Genomic DNA, 22240 nt, shown 5'->3' with positions numbered 1-22240 from the left:
CTTGAGAATGTCTCTTTTAAAGATGTCAACACTGGGGCTAGAAGTTTGGCCTGGTGGTAGAGTGCTTGCATAGCATACACGAAGACCCGGGTTTGATTCCTCAGTACCACATACATAGAAAAAAAGCCGGAAGTGGCTCTGAGGCTCAAGTGGTAGAGTGCTAGCCTTGAGCAAAATAAAGTCCAAGAACAGTGCTCAGACCCTGAGCTTAAGCCCAGGACTGACAAAAAAAAAAAGATGTCAACATTTCTCTTTAATAAATTTTAAACTGACTTTGTCTTACCACAAAGTTGTTACCACAAAGCTCTTCCTTCAACTAAATATAAATATGCATAATTCTTTTTTTCATTTCCTTTAATTTTAAATGATGAACAACTTTTGCTAAAATACTTTATTGTCAAGGTGATATACAGAGGAGTTACAGTTACATATGTAAGATAGAATACATTTCTTGGCGAACATTGTTACTTCCACTTTCCCTCCCTTCCCCAGGCTGCAACCCCCACCCCAAGTGTAAAGTTCATTTGTAAGATACTGTCTTGGGAATACTGATGTTGCATTGGTTTACCCTTTGTCCTTTGTCTCTACTATTTTGTTGTTCCCCTTCCCTTCCCCAATTCGGATAAACATATATATATATATATATGATATATATGATATATATCATCTATGTACACGTATATATAGGTACATGATATATGTACACATATCATATATATTGATGTATATATATATTGATTTTGATACACAGGGTATCAAAATCAAATATGATGACAGTGGGATAAACCATGGTTGGGGGAATGAAAGAAAAAAGGAATAACTTCATATAGTATATTAAAACAACAACCACAAAGAAAAACCTCTTGTTTCCATATCTTGGAGTTCATTTTATGCTTAGCATCATCCTATATGGTCATATGTACATACCTGTTGACTATTGTGATCCTCTGTTAGAACTATCTTAGACATAAACTAATTATTACAAATGAGAGAAACCATGGAGTCTTATGTTTCTTTGGGTCTGGCTTACTTCACTTAATATGATTTTTTTTCCAAGATTTTCCACTGAAATATTTTTTTTGTACCTAAAAGACATGAATTTCTACTTGAAGTTTCAGAATCCTGGTCAATGAAATGAAACTCTAGGTCAGGAATTTTTAACAAATGTATATGTCATTAAGTATATGTCATTAAGTATACTTAATTAAACACATTTGTTTTTTTTTATCTAACAGTCTTAAAACATGGATTAAAAACAAAAAAAAGCCTAGCTTAATTCATGGCCTACTTGCTCGTTAAGGGGAATTTTAAATAAAACAGTTTGTGATTCTTGTGTTCTAACTTTGAAATATTTAAGCTACATTTTTATTGCATTTATTTAAAAAATGCTCGTAATGCTAGATTAATTTTTAAATGATATTCTTAATGAAAACATTAGATTATATGTAGTCTAATAAGTTTGTAAAATAAGACATATTAGAACAAACGAAGTAAATTGTTATGTTAATGTGTTAAAGTTTTTCTGCACAAATTATACTTTAAGATAACCAAATAGTTCATGAGGGATAGTTGTGTGTGTGTGTGTGTGTGTGTGTGTGTTGGTTCTAGGGCTTGAACTCATGGCCTGGGTACAGTTTCTGAGCTGTTTTGCTCAAGGCTAGCAATCTTTATCACATGGGCCACAGCTCTACTTCCAGATTTTTGGCATTTAATTGGTGATAAGAGTCTCATGAACTTTCCTGTACTGGCTAGTTTTTGTTTGTTTGTTTGTTTGTTTTTTGGTTTTTTTTGTGGGGCATCGGGTTTGAACTCTGGGCCTCGGCCCAGTCCCTGAGCTCTTCAGCTCAAGGCTACCGCCTACCCCTTGAGCCACTGCCCCACTTCCTGTTTTCTTGTGATTAATTGGAGATGAGTCTCATGTTCTTTAGTGCCTGGGCTGGCTTTGTACAGTGATCTTCAGATCGCAGTATCCTGAGTAGCTAGGATTACAGACAGTAGCTAGGATTATAGGCATGAGCCACCAAACCCAGTGGAAAATTGATTTTTAATAGAACTCTTTAAGATTTCACATGACTGTTGCTTAGTTCTAAAAAAATAATAGATCTAGAAATTTGAATGAATGAATGCTTAACATCACAAAAAGAGAGATAACCAGATATTGTGTGCTCCCTTTTAGAAATATTCTTGGCTACTCTTCTTGTAAAAAAAAACAAATTGATCCTTGAGGCCAGGAGTTTGGCCTAGTAGTAGAGTGCTTGCCTAGCATGCATGGAGACCTGAGTTCGATTCCTTGGTACCACATACTTAGAAAAAGTTGGAAGTGGTGGTGTGGCTCAAGTGATAGAGCTCTAACCTTGAGAAAGCCCAAGGTCAGTGCTCAGGTCCTAAGTTCAAGCCCCAGGACTGGGGAAAAAAAAAAAAAGTTGATCCTAGCCAGGCACTGGTGGCCCTTGCCTGTAATCCTAGCTGCTAAGGAGGCTGAGATCTGAAGACTGCAGATTGAAGCAAACCCAGGCAGAAAAGTCTATAAGATTTAAGGGAAAGAAAGAAAGAGAGAAAGAGAGAGGGGGGGAGGGAGGAAGGAAGGAAGGAAGGAAGGAAAGAAAGAAAGAAAGAAAGAAAGAAAGAAAGAAAGAAAGAAAGAAAAAAAAGGAAATGGAGCTGTGGCTCAAGTAGAAGAGCATTATCCTTGAGCACCAGGGACAGAGTGTAGACCCTGAATTCAAGCCCCCGGACCAGAAAAAAATTTTTTTTTAAATTCCAAATTAAACTAAGTTTCTATGTGTTTGGTTTTCAGAAAATACAGAGGCTAGATATGCATGGCACATTATACCATAGGAGTGGAATTGGTCAAATCTGAATTGGGAAAAACCATGGGACAAGCACTGCAGGATAATATAATTCACTTTTTTTTTTTTAAACAACCAGATTACAAGCATTTTGGTCTAGCATGGTAGAGGTGAAGGTATGAAATGGAAAATTTGAGGCCAATCTGGATTATATAGGAAGACCTTGCAAAAATAAACAAAAATGAAAATTAAAAAACTGATCATATTTTGAATGATAATAAGGAGAGTTATAAATTAAAGGAGAGTTATAAATTAAAGGAGATTTAAAAAAAATTTTTTTTTATTTTATCAGTCCTGGGCTTGAGCTCAGGGCCTGAGCATTGTCCTTGGACTTTCTCAAGGCTAGAGCTCTACCACTTGAGCCTCAGCACCACTTTCAGCTTTTTTTCTATATATGTGGTCTCAAGGAATCAAACTCAGGTCTTGGTGCATGCTAGGCAAGCACTCTACCACTAGGCCAAAATCCTAGCCCCAGATTAAAGATTTAAGATATACTAATACAGAATATGAGTCATGTTTATGTCCTTTTGAAACAAACCCAACTATATGAAAATATTTATACAATAGATACATTTTAATGGTAGCAAAATATTTGAAAATACTAAGACATCAGTTTTTATATGTTATGTTAATTATTTTAGAGAGTTAGAGACAAATACTTCAATATAAGTGAAATGATACAGTGTCTTAAATTTTTTTTTTCCATTCCTGGGGCTTGACCTCAGTGCCTAAGCACTGTCCTTTTGCTTTCCTCAAGGCTAGCAGCTCTGCCACCGAAGCCACAGCACCACTTCTGGCTTTTTTATGTATGTGGTACTGAGGAGTTGAACCCAGGTCTTCATGCATGTTAGGCAAGCACTCTACTATGAGGCCAAACTCCCAGCCTTAGATTGGTTTTAAGAATAGCATACTGAAGTTATAAGTAGGATTATATAAAACAAAAATTGGGTTATGAGTTGATAATTATTGAAGCTATGTGAAAGTTACAGATTGTATGATTATACATATTATATGTCTGTCAGGTAAAATACTTTTCTGTTTATATATCTTTTCCCCAGGAAAAGCTATGAAGAAATGGGTAGAGTCAATTGCCAAGATCATCAAGAGAAAGAAGCAAGCTCAGGCAAATGGAATAAGCCATAATATTACCTTTGAAAGTCCACCCCCACCAATTGAATGGCATATCAATAGACCAGGACAATTTGAATTATTTGAGCTTATGACACTTCATCCAATAGAAATTGCACGCCAACTAACACTTTTAGAATCTGATCTCTATAGGTAATTATTTTTAAAACATTTTACTAATCATGAGTTGAAAAATACTTGGTCTATTCTCTTGAGCTAGGTGTTTTTATTGTGTGTATGTATGTATGTATGTATGTATTTTTGCCAGTCTTGGGGCTTGAACTCAGGACCTGGGCACTGTCCGTGGACCCTTTTTGCTCAAGGCTAGCACTCTGCCACCTGAGCCACAGCACCAGCCACTTCTGGCTTTTTCTGTGTATGTGGTACCAAGGACTTAAACCCAGGGCTTTGTGCATGCTAGGAGAGCACACTGCCACTAGGTTATACTCCAGGCTTTTCTTTTTTATTTCTGAGACAGAGTCTTGCCATATAGCCTATACTGGCCTAGAGCTCAGCATAGTTTTAAACACTATTCTGTCCTGTAGATGAATGTCTTCTATCATACTGTTATTTAGGCCTGCATTAGGGACAAGAAAACCTTCACAGGAGGAATGGCAGGGAGATTACTCTAGTAGAATAGCAACTACTTCCAAGTCAGTACTTTCTCAGGTTGCCTTGGTTTGAAATTATTCAGATAAGCCATTCACTATGGATGCTAGGCTCTTATCTCAGAGAGAGAGAGAGACAGACAGACAGACAGACAGACAGACAGATGTGGATTTTTCTTCCTGGACAGGCTTCAAATTAAGATCCTCAGATTTCAGCCTTGTGAGTAGCTAGGATTACAGGTGTGAACCACTAGTGCCTAGATGGATGTTTTGTGAGGTTTGTGACAGGTAGGATTGAAAGAGTTTGTTATTTGAGGAAACAGCAAATTTAGTGAGCCAACTCTTTTGTTTTTTGTTGTTTTTTTGTTTTTTTTTTTAAATAGAGTGACTGTTACATGAGTGGACATTCGAAATAAACAAAACACTTCAGATACGTAAGGACCTAACTTCAGGAGATAGAAATACCTTTTTTAAGTAATGTGTGTTATAGAAGGGTAAAAATACATAAAACATTACTACTATCTTAAAAGTAAATAAGGAATATCTTCTTAAGAAAACATTCTAAAAACTGTTAGTCAAGTACAAGTTTGTACTACTGATTTAAAACAGGCTATTCAGCCATGACTGTAGGCAGTTTTAAAGTTAAATAATCCTGTCTTTTTTTAAAAATTGGCTGTTCTAAACATTCCAAAAAGTATAGAAAACAATGAGTACCTATGACTACAAAAAATTACAGATAAAACAAATTTTTCTTATAATTCTTCCAAATCTCACTTTTTTTGGGGGGGGGGGAATCTGTGGGGCTTGAACTCTGTGTCTGGGTGCTGCCCCTAAACTCTTCAGCTCAAGACTAGTACTCTCCTACTTGAGATACAGCACCGCTTCTGGTTTTCTGGTAGTTAGTTGGAGATAAGAGTCACAGACTTTCGTGCCTGGGCTGGATTTGAACCGCAGTCCTCACATCTCAGCCTCTTGAGTACCTAGGATTACAAGCATGAGCCATGGAGCTCGCTCCTATAATCCTAGCTACTCAGAAGGCTTAGATTTGAGAATCGAAGTTCAAACCCAGCCCTGGCTCTAAAGTCCATGAGACTCTTATCTCCAATTAACCACTAGAAAACTAGAAGTGGGGCGTGGCTCAAGGGGTAGGGCCATAGCCTTGAGCTGAAGAGCTCAGGGACAGTGCCCAGGCCCAGAGTTCAAGCCCCACGACCGACCAAGAAAAAAAAAAAAGTTACACAAATCAGAATTTGATGTTTATTGTTTCTCTGTCTTTATAATCTGTATTTTAGGAAAATAAATTTAGGAGATCTTTAGTTGTATTGATTTTTGATTTCCATAGGAAAGTTCAACCTTCTGAACTTGTTGGGAGTGTGTGGACCAAAGAAGATAAAGAAATAAATTCCCCAAATTTATTAAAAATGATTCGTCATACAACAAATCTCACACTGTGGTTTGAAAAGTAAGTTTTTATTTACTCTTTTACTGAATCTTAATAATGATAACATTGAGTCATATTAAAGTTCTAGCTATAGAGTTTTTTTTTTTAATTTTCTACATGAGATGAGAAAAATTTTCTAAGCATGAATATTTTGTTGTTATTAGATGCATTGTGGAAGCAGAAAATTTTGAAGAACGGGTGGCAATACTAAGTAGAATTATAGAAATTCTGCAAGTTTTTCAAGATTTGAACAATTTCAATGGTGTATTGGAGATAGTCAGTGCGGTAAATTCAGTGTCAGTATACAGATTAGACCATACATTTGAGGTAAGTTTTAGGTATAAATATTTCATTCTTTTGGGGGAAGATAAAATTAATGAAAGAGATTAATTTTATCTATCAGTAAAAAGTAAACTTTTCATAAGTCCATCTTTTCCTCTTATGTACAAGATAAATTCATGCGTACTAAGCTTAGGATGTATTAAAGAAAATGAGACTCATACCTCTATTTAATATACCTAACCTAAATATGAAAATTACAAGTAGATTTTTTTTTCTTGACATACTGATAGTCTTGTATAAATGATAAATAACTTCTAATGTGCTTTCTATACAGTTAAGAGAACAAAATGGAGAGAACTTTTCTCAAACTTAAATTTAAGTAATTATTTTATCTTAAATTCTAAAATGATGTGTTTTGATGTTTGTACCAGAAAATTCAGGAGTATAGAAAAATACTGCACATTTTAATTTAAAAATTGAGATTTAACAATTCTTTCTTTTTCTCAACTAGATTTGAACTCAGGCCTTTTCACTATCACTCAGCTTTTTTACCCACAGTTGGCACTTTATCACTCAAGTCTTGCTTTCACTTCTGGCTTATGTTTTCCTTTTTCTTTCAAGTCTTTGGACTTGAACTCAGGGCCTGAGCACTGTTCTTGGGCTTTCCACAAGGCTAGTGCTCTACCACTGAGCCACAGCGTCACATCTAGCTTTTTCTATGTATGTGGTTCCAAGGAATCGAACCCCGGTCTTTGTGCATGCTAGGCAAGCACTCTACCACTAGGCCAAACTTCACTTCTGGCTTTTTGCTGGCTCAATGGAAACAAGAGTCTCATAGACTTTCCTGCCCAGATTGGCTCTGAACCTCAATCCTCAGATCTCAGCTTCCTGAGTAGGATTATTTTAGTCATTGGAACCTGGCTTGTCTCACAGATTTTTATGCTGTTCATCTTTTTTCAAAAACCTGTTTCTATTTTATTAACTTATCTTAACAAACAGAGTTTAAGAATGACTACACAGGGCTGCGAGTGTGGCCTACTGGTAGATTGCTTGCCTAGCATGCACATAGCCATGGGTCCAATTCCTTAGAACCACATACACAGAAAATGCTAGAAGTAGTGCTATGTGGCTCAAGTAGTAGAGCACTAGCTTTGAGCAAAAGAAGCTTAAGGACATAATGCAAGACTTGAGTTCAAGACCAGGACTGGCTAAAAAAAAAATGGCTACATAAGTTCTGTCTTGTAAATAAACTATAATTTATTCCATCATTCTGCTTTCAGATGATTATTTCTAAGTTTGTGGGAGTAGGTGGGGGGTAAGGGAGCAACAAATCTTTGTGAATCTTTGATTATTTCCCTAAAATAAGCTACTAGAGGTCAGAGTCTTTTGGGCTTACAATATTTGTACATTTTAAGACCTTTGCAGGAAGGAAGGAGAATGACAGAAAGGGTGATGAAGATGCATTGCATACCTAAATGGACATGCTAAATTTGTTTTTTTTTAAAAGCTTTATAAAATGTTCTTGAATCCAGAAATGAAGTGTTTTCGGTTGTGATACTTGAACTCTGGGCTTGGGCTTTGTCCCTGAGCTCTTCAGCTTAAGTCTACCGCCCTACCCCTTGAGCCACAGCGCCACTTCCTCCACTTCCAGTTTTCTGGTGGTTAATTGCAGATAAGAGCCAGCCCAGGCTGGTTTTGAACTGAGATCCTTAGTTCTCAACCTCCTTGGTAACTAGGATTACAGGTCTGAGTCACTGAGCCTGACTGTTCTTTTGTTTTTGTTTTTTGTTTTGCCAGTCCTGAGGCTTGATTTCAGGAACTGAGCACTGTCCTTGGACTGTCTCAAGGCTAAAGCTCTGCCACTGAGCCACAGCCCCATTTCTGCCTTTTTTTTCTATGTATGTGGTACCAAGGAATTGAACCAAGGTCTTCATGCATGCTAGGCAAGAAGTCTACCACTAAGACAAATTCCTGGCCCAAGAAATGAAGTTTTTTTGTGAGAGGTAGAACTGAGATTTGAATTCAGGGCTTCTCTAACCCTTGCTAAGCAATCACGTGTTCTATCACTTGACCTATGCCCCTAGCTTTATTTTCTTTACTTATTTTTCAGTTAGAGCTTTATATTTTTATCTGAAGTCAGACTCCGGCAGTGATCATACTATCCACTGACTCTGCATAGTTGGAATCATGGATGGATATTAACTACTATACCCAGGTTACTGATTGAAGTGGGATCTCATTAACCCTTTTGCCCATGCTGGCCTCAAACTTCTGCTTATCTTTCCCTTTCAAGTGGCTGGAAATAAGAGCATAGGCAAGTCAACATACGTGACTAAGAAATAAAATCTTAAGAAAATAAGCCCTAAAGTATATAACTTTACAGAGATAAAGTGATTGCAGCACTACTTGTAATGGCAGAATGCTAGAAACAATCTGAATATGTATATGTATATGTATGTGTGTATATATGTATATATTCATTATCCATATATTCATTGACAGGTGAATAAATAAAACATTATCTTATATGTGTAATATAGATAATTGTTCAACTGTAGATAAGAAATGAATGGGATCATTGTGTTTTCCCTGCAGAGAATATTTGTGGTATTTATGGGAAAAAATATAAGGCTTGCCAGGCCACCTGGTAGCTCACACCTGTAATCCTAGCTACTCAGGAGGCTGAGATCTGAGGATCATGGTTCAAACCCAGTCTGAGCATGGAAGTCAGTCCGTGACACTCTTTATCTTCAATTAACCACCAGAAAACTGATCTTCAATTAACCACCAGAAAACTGTCAGTGGAGCTGTGGCTCAAATGGTAGAGCTCAAAAGTTCAGGGACAGTGCTCAGGCCAAGTTCAAGCCCCATGACTGACAGACAAATAAAAAAACAAGAAAACAACAACAATAAAAAAAACCCATAAGGCTTCAGAATGACTACAATATTATTCCATTTTAGTGTAACGAAACAGAACTGATCCTAAATTTCTTGAAGTGGGGTTGTGTAAGTATTAAAAAGAGTGTGGAAAAAATATACAAGCCTCTGAACTACTCTGATGGATGGTTTTTTCTATTCATGTATTTGCATTTTATTAAATCACTAACTTTATTAAGGATATTGGGTGCAGTTTTTATTTTCTATTTATTTATTTATTTTTTGTAGGTCATGGGGCTTGAACTCTGGGCCTGGGCGCTGTCCCTGAGCTCTTTAGCTCAAAGCTACTGCTCTACCCCTGGGTCTGGGTGTTTTCCCTGAGCTCTTCAGCTCAACGCTACTGCCATACCCTTGAGCCACAGCCCCATTTCTCCTTTTCTAGTGATTGATTGGAGATAGGAGTCTCAGGTTCTTTAGTGCCTGGGCTGGCTTTGAACCTTGATCCTCAGATCTCAGCCTCCTGAGTAGCTAGGGTTACAGGTGTGAGCCACCACTTCCAGCATTTGAAGCAGTCTTTTGAGATTAATGATTTCAATTTCTTTCTTTTTTTTTTTTTTAAACAAGTCCTGGGCTTGAGCTCAGGGCCTGAGCCCTGTCCTTGGACTTTCTCAAGGCTAGAGCTCTACTACTTGAACCTCAGCACCATTTCTGTTTTGTTTTTTTTTTCTATGTATGTGATACCGAGGAATCGAACCCGGGTCTTCGTGCATGTGAAGCAAGCACTCTACCTCTAAGACAGACTCCCGGCCCCTGATTTCAATTTTGATTCTAAAAAAATCTGAAATAACTTCTTGAATACCTGTTTGTTAAACACGTCATTTGAAATATGATGTAAAAATCAATGTTAATAAATTCTTTAATTTAAAAACATCTGAAATATGGCTGGGAGCATGGCCTAGTGGTAATGTGCCTGCCTAGCACGCATGAAAAGCCCTGGGTTCGATTCCCCAGAACCACATACATTGAAAAAACAGGAAGTAGGGCTGTGGCTCAAGTGGCAGAGTGATAGCCTTGAGCAAAATATGTCCACAGACAGTGTCCAGGCCCTGAGTACAAGCCCCAAGACTGGCAAAAAAAAAAAATCTGAAATATGTAGAGGTTAATCATTAGTTTAAAAATCGGCATTTGGGCCGGGTGTGGTGGCTCACACCTGTAATCCTAGCTACTCAGGAGGCTGAGATCTGAGGATCAAGGTTGAAAGCCAGCTGAGGCACAAAAGGACCTGAGATTCTTAACTCCAGTTAACCTTGGCTCAAGGGTAGGACCAAGGGTAGGACCGTAGCCTTGAACTGAAGAGCTCAGGGACAACACCCAACCCAGTTCAAGCCTCATGACCCCCCCCACACACACAAAAAATTGTATTTGTAGAATTATATATAAAGTATAGAGAATAAAAACAAAATCTATATTTGGCATCTAGTTCAAGAGCCCCTCCAATTCCAGCTCCTTCCTTTGCCTCTTCAGAACCATATATTATGAATTTTATGCCTTAGTTCTCTTTTTCTATAGTTTTATTATTTGTATCCATAACTTATAATGTTTCTTAATTTCATGTGAATATAGTTCAGTGTGTTTTACTCAACATATCCCTAGGAGTTATTTATTACAATTTTTTATGATTTTATCATCATAGAAATAAATTTATCAGAATTAATTAACTTGTTCACTAGTTTTGGGTTATTTCTAGTTTGAAGCCATTATCAAAAGTATTGCTATGGGGGCCAGGAGTTTGCCCTAGTGATAGAGTGCTTGCGTAACATGCACGGAGACCCGGGTTCCATCCCTCTGTACCACATACATAGAAAAAAGCTGGAAGTGGTGCTGAGGCTAAAATGGTAGAGCTCTAGCCTTGAGAAAGCCCAAGGACAGTACCAAGGCCCTGAGCTTAAGCCCAAGACTGGCAAAAAAAAAAAAAAAGTACTGCTTTGAATGTGATTTATATATATATTCTGGTATGAACACACATATTATTTTAAGTAGGATTTGGGGAAGAACTGTGCTATAATAGGATATGAATGTCTTGACATTTCCCGGACAATAACAACTTTTTCCAGATAGTTATACCACTTTATAATCATATCATAAATGCATGAAATATGATTATTTCACTTTATTAACAACACTTGATATTGTCAAGACAGTCACGATTTTGTCTTATATTTTCCTGATTTTTTTTCCCTTATATTTCTCCTATTTTCATATGTTTATTGATCCTTTGTATTCCTCTTATAGAAAGTCTTGAAACATTTTTGCTATTTTCTTGTGAGTTCTCTTATTTTCTGGATTGTAATATGCTGTTATTTTTGCTATAAATAACTTTTCTACATTTTTAAGGCATTGCAGGAAAGAAAGCGGAGAATTTTGGATGAAGCTGTGGAATTAAGCCAGGATCACTTTAAAAAATACCTAGTAAAGCTTAAATCAATCAATCCACCTTGCGTGCCTTTTTTTGGTAAGTTACTGAATATGTATATACTATTTTGAGAGTCTTTTTTTTGACCAAAGTTGTCAGTTTTTAGGGGCAGATTGTATATCTGTCTATATTTATTAGTTATGTTGATAAAACTTAAACTTACAATTTCCTTATCTATAAAATGAAGATTATAATTGCCTCATAGAGTTAAAAGAATTTGAAGTATTTTGTATGTTATACAGAGTATAACATAGCAAAGGCCCTCATGAACTGGTAAATTATTTCTTTCCTTCCTTCCTTCCTTCCTTCCTTCCTTCCTTCCTTCCTTCCTTCCTTCCTTCTTTCCTTCCTCCCTTCCTTCCTTCCTCCCTTCCTTCTTTCCTTCCTTCCGTCTCAATCATCTATAATATTTTAACTTGCTAAAGGTTTTATAGTGGCTTTCATTTATTAAAGGCCATAAAGCAATTTTTAAACTAAGAATTAAAACGTGTGTTAGATACTTTATAAAGGGCACTTTTTTTTGTTTTGATTTTGAGATAAGGTCTCTAATTTTTGCCTGGGCTGGCCTTAAACTTGTGATCCCCCTATCTCCTTTTCAGAGTAGCTGGGATCATAGGCATGTACCACCATATTCATCTGAACTTTTGTATAAATACAATTATGCTTCATTTAATGACAAACATGCATGCCTCAGAACTGCATTAGGCAGTTTTGTTGTACAAACAAACAGATGTACTTAATAAACCTAGATGGTCAATTAATTTGATATGACAAACAAAAGTTTGTTTTGTTTAAAACAGGATCTTATATTGCCTAGGCTGATGTCAAACTCCTGGACTTAACCAATATTTTTGTCTTAGGCTTCTACGTAGACAGGACTCCAGGCTCACATTATTATATCCAGACTTCTGTGTGGCCTGGAGATACAATAAACACCAGGTCAAATGAGTCTTTTGTTAGCCTAACCTAGCATATACTGTTTTACCATGAACTTTTTCTTTTTAGGTATACATGTACTCTAAAATAATGACAAAAGTGTCATATGATAGATGTAATAAAGCAGTAGCATAGTTGTTTTCAAGTATTCTGTCCTATATATAACTGTATTTGCTACACTATGATGAGCATGAATATATATATATATGTAAACTTATTTATGTTAGCATCACCAGAAATACTTGAGTAATACACTTTACTTCATTTACAACAAGTGCAACCATTTTTCAGTATTTTTTTCTTGGTGCAGAGGATTGAGCACATGGCCTTATACACTCCTATCATTTAATTAAACTTTAAACCTCAGATCCTCCATTAATCTTACAATTGTCACTATTGTATGTATAATTATTCCTTTGTTTACTTAAAACCATGAGGCATGTGTACTACTGAAATTGAATGATCTATTATATCAAAGTTTATCATCTTCAGCATTATTTGAACAAAATAATTATTGTGAGGGGCTGTCACATGCATGGTAGCCTACTTGTAGCTCATTCAGTAAAACTCAGAAATCTCTAGTTGTGATCCTGCAAATATCTCCAGATAGTTCCAAATATACTCTGAGACAAAATTGTTCTGAGTTGAGATCTGATATTTATGTAACTCAGTGTAATTATGCAAGAAAAAAGATTAAATGCCTTTTTACTGTATATAGATAAATAATTTTATATTTCTATGATATGGTTGTATCTCCGTGATCCCAATACTTGGAAGACTGAGGTAGAAGGATCTGAGTTCAGAGCACTCTAGGCTACATAGGAAGTTCCAGGTCAACCTAGGTTATATAGTGAGATCCTACCAAGAGAGACAGAGATGGAGATGTGAGAGACGATGGGGAGAGAGGCAAGGAGGAGAGAGAGGATGGGAAATTGGGAAAGGTAGAGAGAGAAGGAGAAAAAAAAAAGAAGAAAAGATGGGGAAATGAATGTATGAATTTTTAAAATTAAATCACAGGCCCTGAGCAATATTTTCTGTCTGTATTCTAACAAAATTACTTACTGCTATTTACTTGAAGACACTGAATATTTGTCATCAAACATTGAAATATTTGGTTGAATAAGATTTTGACACTCAGGATTTAAGAACGCTCCATCTTCCATTTCTTAGACTAGCAGCCTTTAATTTAGTAGACTTATAGCTTTTACTAATTCAGTTGTTAGAAAGTTCTATGTAAATAAATAGTCAAAGTCTATCCAAGTCTTGCTTTAGTAACATAGGAGACGATCGCTGAGTTCTGCAGTGTTTTTCAACTTCACTAGATCAGTTGTTTTCCTTAATGATGAATTCAATAACCAATTTAAATATAACTTTTCTTTAAATACCTTTCCACTAGGAATATATTTAACAAATATTCTGAAGACGGAAGAGGGAAATAATGATTTTCTAAAAAAGAAAGGGAAAGATTTAATCAATTTCAGTAAGAGGAGGAAAGTAGCTGAAATTACGGGAGAAATTCAGCAATATCAGAATCAGCCTTACTGTTTACGGATAGAACCAGAAATGAGGGTAACTATTTTTCTTTGCTTATCTTTAAAAAAGAAACTGTTAAGTCCTGTGTGATCTTTAAGAAATATCTTAATCACACATCATGCTGTTTATTTAACTTTGAAAATAATGTGCTAATAGTCAAATAGTGCTAAATATTAGGTATATACAAAATCTGCAATTATTAAGTACTTTCTCTTGAAAATATTGCTTCTTTGTGCAATTGATTTGAGCAAGACTTCCAAAAAGTGATTGACAAAAGAGAGTGGAAGAAGGCTTCTGATGTCCTTGCAGTAACAAGAAAAAACATTACTGTAATTGAGTAATAGTCTTTTTAGAAATTATATATGCCAGCATAACATTTTCATATCACTGGGTTTAGATGGATGAACAAGGTGGGCACTGGTGGCTCATGCCTGTAATCCTAACTACTTAGTAGATCTGAGGATTGTGGTTAGAAGCCAAGCATTCAGGGAAGTTTGTGAGACTCTTATTTATAAAAATGTAAAATACATTTTTGAAAAAAAAAAGATAGTAAGCTACAAGTGATCACCTATTTCATCCTATTCCTTTGCCATTGAGACTAAACCAGTTATAAGCATATTTCCTATAGAAGTAATGTTACATTGTAATTGGGTATACATGAAAGAACACTTTCAGCATTCATGTCTGAATGTAAATATATCTGCTAGTGGATGTTGGTGATCTAGTTAAACTTCTTATCATTTGTAAAGCATTTTGCAATTTAAAATGTAGACAAAATATCTATTCACTTTTCTATCAGTTTAAACAGTATTGAAAAATAGAGCAAAAGATGGAAAAAATTAAGAATAGAGCTGTTACAACTTTCTAAACATTATTACTGGTCCATAAAATTTAACTTAGCTCATTTGAGTATAAGAAAAATATTTGGGGGCCAGGAGTTTGGCCTAGTGTTAGAGTGCTTGCCTAGCATGCACAAAGACCCAAGTTCAATTCCTTGGTACCACATACATAGAAAAAAGCCAGAAGTGGTGCTGTGACTTAAGTGGTAGAGCTCTAGCCTTGAGGACAGCCCAAAGACAGTGCTCAGGCCCTGAGTTCAAACCCTAAGACTGGAAAAAAAAAAAGAAAAATATTTGTTAGGGAAATCTTTAGTACAATTTTCTTAAAATTGACAGAATGCCTGAAATACTGGTGTCTCATGCCTTGTAATCCTAGCTACTCAGAAGGCTGAGATCTGAGGATTGTGGTTCAAAGCCAGCCTGGGCAGAAGACCCTGAGAGACTCTTATCTCCAATCAGTAGTTTATTGGAGATAAGCCAGATGTGGTGCTGTGGCTCAAGTGGTTAAACATTAGCCTTGAGCACAAAGAGGCTCAGAGACAAAACCCAGGCCCTGAGTTCAAGTCCCAAGACTGTCGAGAGAGAGAGAGAGAGAGAGAGAGAGAGAGAGAGAGAGAGAGAGAGAGAGAGAGAGAGAGAGAGAGAGAGAGAGAGAGGGGGGGGGGGGAGAGGGAGAATGAGAGAGGAGTATGAGAGAGAAGGTAGGTTCATTTATCCTATTGCTAAAGTTAAACCCAGTGCCTACTTTTGTATTTGCTTCTAATCCCCTTCAAAATTAATAATCCTAACACTGTGGAGACTAAGAGAATTGTTAGTTGGAGTACAGCTTAGCTACACAATAAGAACTTGTCTCAACAAAATTAAAGCTAAACCCAGTAATTTGTGTGTATAGATTTTTAAAATAAGAAATGTACAGGAAAGTTTAATTTTATTTGATCAAAATACATTATATTTATGTATGACATACCACAACCCCTTTGTACAATTAAAATGGTTTTAAAATGCTATTATTGCAAGGAATTAGAAAGTATCTATATGTATAACATTGTATATGGAGATTAGTGAAATAAATTTGGAATATCTGTATAATGAAATACTGTAGAGTCAGAATTTGTACTTTGTGAGATAAGTAAACTGTGGAAAAACTCAATTGATTATACACTGTAAGATTTAAAATAACTGATGTTATCACAATTTTTCAGTAAAACCCTTTCATGCATTTACACATAGTGAAAAAAATAGAAGATATCCTAATAGTAAAATGTAAGCATGAAGTCTCAAGTAAGATTGCTGATTTTTCTTTTTTTCAAAGATATTTCCTTGGGACTGTGAATGTGGCTCACTGATAAGAGTGCTTACCTAGCATGCATGAAGCCCTGGGTTCTATTCTTCAGTTACACATAAACAGGAAAAAGTCAGAAGTGGCACTGTGGTTCAAGTGGTAGAGTGCTTACCTTGGGCAAAAGAAGCTCAGAAACAGATGCCCAGGCCCCAACCAAATTCAAGTCCCCAAACTGGCCAAAAAAAAAAAAAGTTTCCTAATTCCTTTCTGCTTTTTACTTAAACACACACACACACACACACACACACACACACACACACACACACACACACACACACACACACACACACACACACACACACACACACACACACACACACACACACACACACACACACACACACACACACACACACACACACACACACACACACACACACACACACACTCTCTCCCCTGTATCTTATTTATGAGCCTTTTTGTGCTCAAGGTTAGTGCTCCAAAACTTGAGCCCAAAGCATCACTCCTGGCCTTTTCTGAGTAGTGTATTGGAGATAAGATTCCAATGGACTTTCTTGCCTGATTTACTTTGAACTGTGATCTTCAGATCTCAGCTTACTGAAAAGCCAGGATTATAGGCATGAGCCACCATCACCTGGCTAAAATATACATTTTTGATAAATATAATTTTTTTGTGTGTGTGCTGATTCTGGGGCTTCACCTCAAGCCTTTTGTGAGTGGGGGGGAGCAGTATAAGTGAATTCAAGCTTTTTCATTAGAGGCTGGCCCTCTACTACTTAGGTCACATCTCCACTTACAACGTTTTGGTAGTTAATTGGAGGGAGTCTCATAGGATTTGCTGCCAGAGCTAGCCTCAAACCTTGATTGTGAAATTTCAGCCTAATCCACACCCAGCATACATTATTTTTGTATTAGAGGTTAACCTAGCTAAGTTTAAAGTTGATAGTTTTTCTTAAAAATTACTTTTTAATGACCTTGATCAAATTTATCTTTTTTTGTTGTTTATTCATACTTTATTGTGGTTTTTAACTATTATTTTTGTTTCTAAATTTTATTATAATAAGAACAGAGTTTACTAAGGGACAAATGATGTTTAACTACTAAAGTATGGTAGTAAGAAATCAAAATCTGTTAATCTTATTAATAGAATTGCTGGACTAGGCTGTAACTACATAGAAGTTGTATAATTTTACTCAAAATTAGAATAAAATAAGACTGTACTCTTTTGTAATTTTTCATACTGGTAATTTGTTGATCATTTTTGATATTGAAAGTATGAAATAATTTTTATCAAAAATTTTAATAAGATCTTATTGTAGTGAAATCTATAAAGTACTGTATGAAAGGAAATGTAATTGTAATCTATGTGTATATCACTTATAATAATAAAGTAAATTAATTTATAAAATGTAAAGGATATACTGATGGATATTTATTTAATTCCAGAGATTCTTTGAAAACCTTAACCCTATGGGAAGTTTATCTGAAAAAGAATTTACAGACTATTTGTTCAATAAGTCACTAGAAATTGAACCACGAAGTTGTAAACAACCACCTCGATTTGTAAGTCCATTGTAATTTTGGGGAAAAAAATAATATTGTGTTCAGTGTTTAACAACCTACCTTAAAATTGTAATCTAGTCAAATAGCTGTTCTTGGGTCTGTATTTTACAGTGCTGTACTATTTCTAAAATAGTGTAGGGCTGGGATACAGCTTATTGGTAGACAGCCTGCCTGGCATGTGTGAGGTCTGAATTTAGTACCTAGTACCACAAAAAGGAGAGAAGAAAGATTATGCTAGAGAGGGAAAATCTGTCTGTTGATAAAATCTGAACTTTTATCTTAGTACCCTGTATTATCTATCATCTCTCTTACTAGAATTTGCTCCTACTATCCTAGTTATTCTCGGATTTTGGATTTTGCAGTGGCACCAGAAATAGTAGAAGACTATTTCTTTTCTTTTTTCTTTTTTTGTTGGTTATGGGGCTTGAAGTCTGGGCCTGGGCGCTGTCCCTGAGCTCTTCAGCCCAAGGCTACCACACTGCCCCTTGAGCCAAAGCACCACTTTGGTTTTCTGGTCATTATTTGGAATCTCATGGACTTTCCGACTTTTGTGCCCAGGCTAGCTTTGAACCTCAGTCCTCAGATTTCAGCCTCCTGAGTAGCTAGGATTACAGGTGTGAGCCACAGTGCCGAACTAGAAGACTAATTCTAAGAACTGAAAGTGAAGCAAGATATAGAAAGAACATTAAACCTACTGGGTTTGAGCAAAGCAGTAAGCATGTTATTTTTACAACAGTTGTACTACAGTCCTTAATTCCTTCCTTTCTTACCTCCCCCCTCTGCCATCTTTTCATTCCTCCCTCTCCCTCCTTTCCTTTATTTTCTACTTTCCTCTTTCCTTCACAGTCCTGCCTTCCTTCTCCTTTCTTCCTCTCTTCCACCCTCTTCTCTCCCTTTTTTCCCAAGACCCATGAACACAAATCAAGCACTCTACCATGGAGCCACATGCTGAGCTCAGTTAGGATATAGATCTTTTCTTCTTTTTACAAATGAAAACACACTGAGTTGCAAAAGGACTAAATAACTTTTTTCTGGGCTTTATACCCCAGGTTCTGTGATTTTCACTATGAGTTTAACAAACGGGATGGAGGTTAGGGTTGGAGGATGGTGAAAGCAGTTTTCCTCAAAGACTTCTATGAAGTAGGCAGAATAATACGTTGCAAAATCACATTCCCTGTAAATGTTTGTAAAATTAACTTAGGTAATTTGAAAAAGGTTTAGGTTCAGGAATTTTAAAGAAAAAAGTTTCCCACAAAGATTGAAGAAATTTTATAGTTTTGTAAAAAGATTTACTTACATTGAAGTCCATCTTAGAGTTAATCCAATTCAGTCCGGCTGCCTTTTCAGATTGAGAGATTATTACATTCTCTTAAGTATAGCCTTGAGAATTAATAAGGTATCTCTCCAAGTCATTAAAAACAAACTACAGGGCAGGGAGTTTGGCTCAGTGGTAGAGTGCTTGCCTAGCATGCCCAAAGACCTGGGTTCTATTCTTACGTACCGCATTCATAGAAAAAGCCGGAAGTGGTGCTATGGCTCAAGTAGTAGAGCTCTAGCCTTGAGAAAGTCCAAGTAGAGCTCTAGCCTTGAGAAAGTCCAAGTACAGTGCTCATGCCCTGAGTTCAAGCACCAGGACTGGAAAACAAAAACATACAAATTAGTTATATTAATTATGTTATTTTCTTAGCCTAGGAAATCAACTTTCTCCTTAAAATCTCCTGGAATAAGGCCTAATACAGGTCGACATGGCTCTACCTCAGGCACTTTACGAGGTCATCCAACACCATTAGAAAGAGAACCATATAAAATAAGCTTTAGTAGGATTGCTGAAACTGAGCTTGAATCAACAGTATCGGCACCAACATCTCCAAATACACCATCTACTCCACCAGTATCTGCTTCTTCAGATGTGAGTGTGTTTTTAGACGTGGATCTCAATAGTTCCTGTGGTAAGTATTTTATGTAAACCATTTGCTAAGAAAGAAATTTCATGTTTAAGATAATTCTTACCTTTCAAACGAAGAAACGGTAAAATCCTTTGTAATCTATACTAGTGTAAAAAGAGATATCTGAATGCAAAAATAATGCTTAACACAAGATAGTAAAGTATCATTTATGCATTGCTTATACATCCTAATTGTTTTGTGGTTTTGGGGTTTTTTGTTGTTTGTTTGGTTTTTTGTGAGTCATGGGGTTTAAACTCTGCCTGGGCACTGTACCTGAGCTCTTCAGTTCAAGGCTACCACCCTACTCCTGGGCCTAGGCGTTATCCCTGAGCTTTTCAGCTCCAGTCTTCCACTGTCCTATCCTTGAGCCAAGCTCCACTTTCTGTTTTCTACAGGTTAATTGGAGATAAGAGGTACTTTTGTGCCCTGGCTGGCTTTGAACCTTGATCCTCAGGTCTCAGCCTCCTGAGTAGCTAGGATTACAGGTGTGAGCTACCCGGCCTGGCCATCCTGTTTTTTAATTTAGTCAACAAAAATTATCTTATTACTTTTTAGACCCTGCTGCCATTTAAAAGGGAGCAGTAAATAATCAGAAAGTTAATTACATTAGTTCTACGAGAGAAATTAAAAGGGACTATTGTAGGGAATCATGTGTGGTAAACATTCTAAGTAAATTTTGAAAAACTAGCATGGCATAAAGATAGCAATAAAATTTTATGTACATGTATATTACATATTCCGAAAGCATTAAAAAATAGTACCATACTTGTTACCTCTTTTGCAAATTATTCTTTCTCATTCAATAGGCAGCAATAGCATCTTTGCTCCAGTGCTCTTGCCACACTCAAGTAAGTAAAAATATAAATTGATTCTAATGAGATGACTGTAAAAATAATAAGCTTGTTTGTTTAATTTGTATTTGAATGGTTTGAGCTTAGAAACGTTTAAAGAATAAGAAATTAAAGGAATTTTTGTTTCCCTTTCCTCTTTTTTCCATTCCCTTCCTCTTTCACTTCCTCTCCCCCTTTCCTTCTCTTCTTAGTTATTTCATAATTTAACTCCTAAATTTTTGTTAACTCACTGTGATCATTTGTATAAAATAAGATAAAAGGGAACACAGCAACATCAGGAATAATTCAGAGGACCTTTGCTATATAGTAAAGGGTGTATAAGTCAAATAATAGTTAAGAATCCCCATCAGAAGAAAAGTAAAATAGTGATAAAATATTCTAAATGAAATTAACTCCAGCTCCTTACTTCTCTCCTTTTTCTGTTTTTGGCTCTCCAGTGATATTTCCACATTGCTAAATGATGTTTCTATATTGTTCTCTCTTCTGAATCATAACTTTTAGGCAAGATTTACTGATTTCCTATGATAGCAATGATAATTGTATGTTCTTTTACTTGTCATATTGAGAGCAAGTGTTCATTGCTAAATCAAGTATAATTCATGTTATACTTTAGACTTTTTTCCTTCCTTCTTTTTTCTTGTGTCATACTGGGCTTAAACTTGGCACTCAGCTCATACTAGGCTTTTTCAAGATGGTGCTCTACCACTTGAATCATGCCTCCACTTACAGGTTTTTGCTGGATAGTTGGAGAAAAGGGTCTGCAATCTGTCTCTTCTAGCTGACTTCAAACCTCAGTCCTCAGATCTCAGTCTCCTGAGTAGAATTACAAATGTGAACCACTAGCACCAAGCTATACTTCTTTCTTATGAAACTCTTATTTCCTGGAATTAATAATTACCTGAGTAATTTTTTGGTTGGTTGGTTGCTCAGTCTGCCCATACCTTATGTAACAGTTTTCTATAAGGTCAATTATCAGAAATTTTTCTTTTTGGTCATCCTAGAAATTCCACCTTCTACCTGTTTTGAATCTTTTTTTAATTTAATTTAATTTATTTTTATTTCTTGCCTTCCTTCTTGATTATTTTGGTAGGAATTTTTGTTGTTATTTATTTTATTTTATTTTTTTTTATTTTTCTCTGTCGTGTGGTTTGTACTGTGGGCCTGGGCACTGTCCCTGAGCTCTTCAGCTCAAAGCTACTGCCCTACCCCTTGAGTCAGAGTGTCACTTCTGGTTTTCTAGAGGTTAATTGGAAATCAGAGTTTCATGGACTTTTTAGTGCCTGGGCTGGCTTTGAACCGTGATTTTAGATCTCAGCCTCCTGAGTAGCTAGGATTATAGGTGTGAGCTGCTGCTCCTGGCTTTCTCTCCTGGCTCCCTCTCCATTTTTTTCTGCATCCCCTTCCTACTGAATATTTCTCTTACAATTTGTAGTTATTATATTTTTACTTATTCTCTCTCAAACCAGAATATAAATTCTGTAAGAACACAAATTTCACTTGTTTCACATGCTAGGGGGAAAAAACTATAGCAACAAACCCAGTGCTTATTGAAAGAACAAATACATGACTGAATGACTTTTAAAATAAGTGCCAGGTGCTAGTAGCTTGCAT

General features: G+C 36.2%; 1 protein-coding gene across 1 annotated transcript in view; it reads left to right on the top strand.

Moving 5' to 3' along the window:
* The window catches only part of Sos2 (SOS Ras/Rho guanine nucleotide exchange factor 2), a 66476-nt gene that overhangs the window by 38931 nt on the left and 5305 nt on the right, over positions 1-22240 (top strand). The window contains exons 14-21 of the mRNA XM_090345057.1: positions 3908-4130; positions 5928-6047; positions 6191-6353; positions 11580-11697; positions 13991-14163; positions 17716-17832; positions 19520-19781; positions 20585-20626. Of these exons, the coding sequence (XP_090201183.1) occupies positions 3908-4130; positions 5928-6047; positions 6191-6353; positions 11580-11697; positions 13991-14163; positions 17716-17832; positions 19520-19781; positions 20585-20626 (1218 nt within the window). The remainder of the gene's footprint in view (positions 1-3907; positions 4131-5927; positions 6048-6190; positions 6354-11579; positions 11698-13990; positions 14164-17715; positions 17833-19519; positions 19782-20584; positions 20627-22240) is intronic.

This window comes from Megascapheus bottae, chromosome 14 (assembly GCF_031878675.1).
Source record: "Megascapheus bottae isolate mThoBot1 chromosome 14, mThoBot2.hap1, whole genome shotgun sequence".
Lineage (NCBI taxonomy): Eukaryota > Metazoa > Chordata > Mammalia > Rodentia > Geomyidae > Megascapheus > Megascapheus bottae.
Note: the sequence above shows the minus strand (reverse complement) of the source record. Positions and strands in the feature narration are given on the sequence as shown.